The sequence below is a fragment of the Dipodomys merriami genome, unplaced genomic scaffold (assembly GCF_024711535.1).
Source record: "Dipodomys merriami isolate MVZ:Mamm:240054 unplaced genomic scaffold, mDipMer1.0.p SCAF_94, whole genome shotgun sequence".
In the NCBI taxonomy this organism is placed as follows: Eukaryota; Metazoa; Chordata; class Mammalia; order Rodentia; family Heteromyidae; genus Dipodomys; species Dipodomys merriami.
In genome coordinates, this window is record NW_027206557.1 from 4,358,202 (window position 1) to 4,365,533 (window position 7,332).

The 7,332-nt window shown below is 45.1% G+C and overlaps 1 protein-coding gene across 2 annotated transcripts; it reads left to right on the top strand.

Annotated features, from left to right (window-relative positions):
• The first annotated feature begins 2,211 nt into the window (after nucleotides 1-2,211).
• On the top strand, nucleotides 2,212-5,300 carry Neurod6 (neuronal differentiation 6). Of its 2 annotated transcripts, none has more exons than XM_070014274.1 (2): nucleotides 2,212-2,508; nucleotides 3,860-5,300. In XM_070014274.1, exon 2 carries the CDS (start codon nucleotides 3,881-3,883, stop codon nucleotides 4,892-4,894), a length of 1,014 nt encoding a protein of 337 aa, XP_069870375.1. In that variant the 5' UTR covers nucleotides 2,212-2,508; nucleotides 3,860-3,880; the 3' UTR covers nucleotides 4,895-5,300. The 2 variants fall into 2 exon arrangements, with proteins under 2 accessions (XP_069870375.1, XP_069870376.1); XM_070014275.1 differs by having other exon boundaries at nucleotides 2,318-2,508; nucleotides 3,921-5,300.
• Nucleotides 5,301-7,332: the final 2,032 nt, after the last annotated feature.

Below are 7,332 nucleotides of genomic sequence, written 5' to 3' on the forward strand. Positions count from 1 at the left end.
ATCAAAAGCAGGAAGAGCACAGCCCAAATGTTTTCACCAGTGAGCTTTCTCTCTGTCTCTCTGTCTCTGTCTCCATCTCTTGTTTTTCTGCACATTTTGCTAAAATATAAAATGGATCTTTTTGACGAGGCACACCACTAGTTTGCCATGCTGCTCATTCCTTGGCTTTTCCTGTATGTGATGCTTTTGATAAAATGCTTTTGAAGATTGCAATATGGCATCCTACACCCAACCTGAGACACCCCAGCCTGCCTGGGCTCACTTTGATATTTGTGCTCCCTTGCATTTAAAAATTAAACCACATACAAAGACAAACAAAATCCTGCCTTTGACCCCACTAGGGAAATTCTTTGTGCTAATACATAAAATGGGGTTAGGTTTTGATTCCAAATGTTCCATGAAATTGCCACTCAAGAGCAACGATAACTTAAGCTACCAATTTTCAGATGACTTTATTATATTTGCTTCTATTCTAAAACATGAGAAAGTCAATTTACTCATTTTAACTTACAAATTTAGAGTCTTACTCTTACTGTTTTTATTGTTGATTAGGAGAGAAAATTGTCCACTTTTGCCTCGCATGATTCTTGTTGCCAGCTCCCTCATCTTTCCTAGAATTGTCTAGGAGAAGTCGGGTGACTTTTTGAGGAGGGTGAGAATGTCAGGTAGAGGAACTGCACTATATTTTGTGCCAATGTGAGCCCCACGTGCAGCAGAGCAGCAGAACCCAGGCCTTCCTGCAGTGGGATTTGTAAGGGGGGCTCACAGGGTTAGAGATTACACTAATACCAAAAGCATACTCATGCTAGAGAAGATTACACAGGCAGGCATCAAACAACAAAGCTTGTGTTTGTTTGTTTGTTTTTAAACTTTACTTTGAAGTTCACTTTTTACCTTGGGTACATTCCCGAAATGAAATGCATGTTGATAGGAAGGGGTAGGAGAGGAGAGAAGAGATGGTGCAGTTTCTTGGCTTCAGGGTCCAGCTTGTTAGGCAGACTGTGTGAGCTTTGTACTGCAAAGTAGAAACACCTCCCAGCTGTTATCGAAAAGAACCCAAAAGAGGGGACCACACCTAATAGGGGAAAACAATTGGACATGTATATAGAAACAAGATGATAATTAAATTGATGACAGTCTAGAAAAAAAACAAAAATAGGAGGTTTTTTTAAAAGGACAAAGACCAATAAATAAATAAATAATAAATCTGAAAACTCCAAAACGTGAGAATGCTAATCTGTGATAAAATTCCTCCAAAGAATGCTGAGTGGAAAATAAAACAACCCTAAGTGATCATTTTTATGTTTATTGTGCTTGAAATGGAATGAGAAGGAGCAGGCACGTTAATGATTGGAGAAAGAGGATAAAGAAGGAGTAAAATGTGAAGTTCATAACTAGTGGAGAGTCCAAGTGTGGCTGAGTTGTGTCTGCACCGGTCTGTATGTGCCTGTGTTCATGTAGCTATGCATTATCTATGTATTTACTTTGTTATGTATGTATGTATGTGTCTGTCTAGCTATCTATCATCTGTCTATTTTATCCAATCTCCAAAAAAAAGTTGTGGGAAGATAACAGCAAATGTAGGAAGGGGAACATTTGAGGATGCTTTTCACAGACTACAGATAGACAGAGAAACTATTCTTTTATTCCAAATTCCGAAGGAGCACAGAAGTCTTACATGCGATAAAGAACTCACACACACATGTACAGACAGAGATACACTAACACAGACACAGATACAGACACACACAGACACACACAGACACACAGACACACACACACACACACAAACACACACACACACACACACACACACACACACACATACACCATGAAACAAACAAAGAAATAAAGAGCCTGTGCCGACCCTGCTCTCTGCTGCTCGTCTCAGTTTGGTTCAGCACCCAAGCCCAGTGTCTGCCCAGCTCCTTGCCAAGGCTCTCATTCCCTGGTGCCCAGGTGCCCTGGTGCCCAGGTGCACAAAGGAGATGGTGATCCTCACAAAACAACACCATCCCCAACAACAAAAATCTGGCTCACACAAAAGCCCACCTTGCAAATGAATGGAATATTAACGACTCCCTAGCAGTGGCACCGTTGGCAGGGCGAAAGTGAGCAAAGCACTAACAACACAGCTCTTTCTCCAGATCGCCAGGGAGAGAGGAACACACTACTGCAGGCGGAGGGCTGGTGCGGTCCCTCCCTACCCGGCTAACCTCCTGTGTTGATGCATGGATGCTGGTACCCACTTACAGGGATGCCAGATGATCAGTGCAGAATGAAGGTCCCAAGAGAGGATCACATGGCTCTCTCTGCCCTGTGACGTCACTAGCAGATGGCATGAGTACCAGCTCTGGCAGTTGGTATCAATGTCACTTTTTAGAGATCAATGAGATAGTGCAGATATACACAGATCTAGAGGCTCCTGGAGACGATGCAACACTCAGCCTGAAAAGATTTGGAAGACCCAAAATGAAAACTGATTATTGAATGAAATTAAAACCTAAGGTAATATAAATAAAGATATACTTCAATTGCTGCTGGCTTTGCATGCAAGTATTTAAAGATACAGTGTCACTGTCTTGGAGTATTTATATGCTCTTTGCCATCTATAACTTCTTATCCTATCTTGTTCTTATGATATAATTATCACATACTTTCACTGCTATTATGTAGGACTGCCAGTATGTGGACATTACTAAGAGTTTGTGTGTATGTGTGTGTGTGTGTGTGTGTGTGTGTGTGTGTGTGTGTGTGTGTGTGTATAGGGGGCTACAGATTAATTGTTACATTGAAAAGTCTCTGCTTTAGCATGCTTGTTTGTTGGAAGACTCTAGATGAAAATCCTTGCTGCTTTATCCCACAAAAAAACAAAAATGCAATTGAAACTTAAATTCTCTTCTTCCCCTTTCATTTGGATTCTAAACACACGCGCACAATTGCAGTGAGAATTCTTGGACCATTCCTGTGGGCTCTTAGCTAGAGGGACACTTCTGTGGCTCATCGAACAACAACAACAAAAAACCACTATGAGAGTAGGGTTTTTGTCCAGGATGATCCGAACAACAGTAAACAATTACATTCAAAATAATCTTAAGGTCATGTTTTTGTTTTAAAATTTTCCAGTGTTTTTTATTTTCATTTGTTTATGGAAACTGGCTCTTTTCTTTTTACAAATTTGTCTAATCCCCTTTTCTTTTCAAAGGCAAGGAAAATAGTGTTCTTTTGCATAATTCTTTTACTGATCAGAAAGAAATGTTCTAAAATGATCCAATTACTCTTTTCTTTAAATTTGTATACTCTAACAGCCATTTACTTAAATTCACACTTGAATGATATGATCATTGCAAACAGGGGATTTTTTTTCTAAGAAAAATCTCACAAATTTGTCAGTTAATGCAGAGATAGTACTTTTCATTTTAAAAACTGTTTTCTCTGCTGTTTTGCTCTCGGGTGAGCTGGAATTAATGAAATTTTGCATTGCTATAGCATGGTTTTCATTTGCTTGAATTCCACAATCCTTTTCCTACATTAAAATCCAGTTTAAAATCCCAGGGAAATGGGGAGGGAGATGCTGCTGAATGAATGCGTTCTGACTTCTTGGTTTTTGGTAATTTGCCTGTGTAAATCAATTCTATTGCATGCATCAGTGTTTTTTGTTTGGGGGTGTTTTATTTATTTTTTTCAACCATTAGTCTGCACAGACTCAAAAAATTTTATTTAATGCAAAAAGGTATTCGTCTTGATATCAGTCTTTCTCATGTGCTTTTGAGTCTTAAGATTAAGTTATCAAGTGTGTCTGAAGTATATAAACTTGAAAAATGAAAACACTTTAAATATTGTGCTGGCATTTTTTCAGGTAATTTAAAATTAGAGAACCATGTTAACACTACCGTTTGATGAGTCTGTTGTAATGCCAGAATCCCAGATGTGCAGAAAGTTTTCTAGAGAATGCGAGGACCAGAAGCAAATCAAGAAACCGGAAAGCTTTTCCAAACCAGTTGTCCTTCGAGGCAAGAGCCTCAAAAGAGCCCCAGGAGAAGAAACTGAGAAGGAAGAAGAGGAGGACGATCGAGAAGAGGAAGATGAAAACGGGCTGCCCCGAAGGAGGGGTCTCAGGAAAAAAAAGACCTCGAAGCTTAGGCTGGAAAGGGTCAAGTTCAGGAGGCAGGAAGCCAACGCCCGAGAGCGGAATCGGATGCACGGCCTCAACGATGCTCTGGACAATTTGCGAAAAGTGGTCCCCTGTTATTCCAAAACCCAAAAACTATCCAAAATAGAGACTTTACGACTGGCCAAAAACTACATCTGGGCACTTTCTGAGATCCTGAGGATCGGCAAGAGGCCAGACCTGCTCACGTTCGTTCAGAACTTGTGCAAGGGTCTCTCCCAGCCGACTACAAACTTGGTGGCCGGCTGCCTGCAGCTCAACGCCCGGAGTTTCCTGATGGGGCAGGGGGGCGAGGCTGCGCACCCCACCAGGCCTCCCTACTCCACCTTCTACCCTCCTTACCACAGCCCCGAGCTGGCCACCCCCACGGGGCACGGGACGCTGGAGAATGCCAAGTCCATGAAACCCTACAATTACTGCAGTGCGTACGAGTCCTTCTACGAGAGCGCTTCCCCCGAGTGTGCCAGCCCTCAGTTTGAAGGGCCCTTAAGTCCTCCCCCAATTAACTATAATGGGATCTTTTCCCTGAAGCAAGAAGAGCCCTTGGACTATGGCAAAAATTACAATTATAGCATGCATTACTGCGCAGTGCCGCCCAGGGGCCCTCTGGGGCAGGGCGCCGTGTTCAGGTTGCCCGCTGACAACCCCTTCCCCTACGAGCTACATCTGCGCAGCCAGTCTCTCACCATGCAGGATGAATTAAATGCAGTTTTTCATAATTAATGAGGAAAATGAAAATAAACGGTGGTCATTCACCCCCCCCCCCGCCCCTCGTCTAATTAAGACGAGGCAGATGCCCGTGGGCTGAGTAATTGGCACAACTCTGTTTAAGGTGTTCACTAGTTTTTCAAGTGTGCTCCAACTGCCGTGAGAATTTTCTATGTAATAAAAAAAAATATCTCTTTTCCTATGAGAACTTCTATTCCTTTCCTTTTGTCTGTAAACCACTGTGATTCTGTTTCTACTGACAGGATTTTTTTTTCTTGCTTTATTTTCTCTTAGATTTACTTAATTTGTTTGAACAAGGTGTCTGAGAAAATAGTACTGAATGAAGACACGCACGGAGCCTGTCTTTTCCGGTTGTACAGTCATTATAAAAATGCATGATATTAAAATCAGATGAGTCAAACGATGTGTTGATGATTATTAGGCATTATATATTATGTATCTCTGAAAATGGACACAGTAAAATATGGAGACTTTCACTGAGCTAACAATGGCTTTGGACATTTACAGCAAGACTTTAAGTGATGTAATTTTCTGTCTGTTAGGGATGAGATGAAATGTACCCTATGGATAAGTATCCCTCTTCAGTATCTGTAGAAGGGGGCAATGTGATGCTGGGGAGGTGGTACCCTAATTTTGGAACAATTATTTACATCCTACAGAAAATGATTTTTCTGCACTTGAAGTGTTCAGAAATTATCCTTACAGGTTTGTTAGCACAGTAGGTAACTGGTTTTTCTACCCCCTATTTTTAAAGCAATTAAACATAGATATTTCCCCTTGTAACAGCCACCTACTAGCCGTGGTGATTTTGCATGATACTTATTATTTTCTGGGACACGTCTGCCACATCCTCCCCATTTCAGAAATACTTCTGGATTACAAAACCGTACTGAGCTCAAAACAAATTTCTTAAACAAAATGGCCAGAGCGCTGACAAGACTTTCCTTTCTGGAGTATCTTAAATGAAAGCATGGAGCCCAGGAGGGTTAAACGTCTTGGGGAAACAATGATAAATCCTGGTAACCTTCAACTCCGGCCTAAATTCGGTGGCAAATTTCCAGCAAACATCACAGTGGGTGTTCAAAAGGGAAGGCTTTTTTTTTTCCTCCGCACCGTTTAAATGTCTGGCCGATTAAAGGCTAAATTCTGGGATTAAAAGTTTCGGTAACAAAAGATCACCCCAAACTTAAGTCTACGGGGCTTGAGAGCTTGCCTTCTTAGAGCCGGCCCCGTGGCCTCAGGTGGCTAGGACCCCTGGCAGGAGTCGGGGAGGGGAGCGGCTGGCAGAGGCCCAGGGCGCACGCCGGCGCCTGTGGCAGTGGCCATGGCGGGACGCGCGGACCGGGTACCGAGCCAAAGCTGCTATTGCGCGCCCCGCGGGCGGCGGAGCCGGGCGAGGGGGTGCAGGTGGCCGTGATCCCGCGGATGCCATGGACTCCGGCCGCACATGCACGAGTCCCGCCCGCGGCCCGGCTCCGCCGCCCTCACCAATCTTGATCTCCAAGTCCAGGGACCCCGTTGCCAGACTGTCGGGACCGGCAAAGCCCCGCAGCATCAGGGCCCCAGGCTCTGGCAGCACAGGCAGGGAAGAAGGGGACGGCTTTAGCAGCTCCAACTCAATCTGCCTTAGCATCTCCTTCCAGCAGCGGTGCCCTGGGTGCCCCGCCCCTTCTCCTGCCTGACCCGAGATCCCCAGGCCAGCAGGTCAGGGGCGGGCTGGGCTCTGATGGTATGCAAATTAGCACTGATTCGGTCTTGGCTCCAGGAGGGACTCAGCCCCCAGCACTGCTGCGGTGGTCCCTGTTCCAGGAGGGGACTGGGCCCTCCGGGTAGAGATGGTAACAAAATAGACAGCAGCCAGTCCCTCTGGTCGTCTGGGCCAAGGAGTGGTGGCTCTGGGCCCCCATTTATCACCACCGCCTCCATAGGCCCACAAAGCCCAGGCTCCTTGGGCCCATCCGGAGTGGCCTGAACTCCTTAAGGCACCTCAAACATTAGGAGCTCCAACGTGGCCATCACCCACGTGGTCAGGGTCCCCATTGTGAGCCAACAAGACAGAGAGGAAGAATCTGGGAGCAGAAGAAGTTTGTTTTGTTGCTTCTTTTTAGCAGGTCCCCTTTAGTCCCTAGCACGTGCATGTGGCCCCCTGGTCCCTACCCGCTCTGCAGGAGACAGGTATGGCCCCCAGTCCTGGAGGAATGCAGGATTCAGGGTGAGGTCCCCTCCTGGTCCTCATCCTGGCAGCAAGGTGCAGGGTACTGGTTGTGGCTCTTTGGACTCCATCAGCCCTGCTGCAGGGTGCAGGGTGTGGTCCCCTTGAGCCCATCCGGCTGCAGGTGCCCCCATGGATACTCAAGAGTCTTATCCTTTGGCTTCTGGAATCGTCTTCCCAGGGCCACAAATCCTCACTGGGAAAAGACTGCCATGGAAGG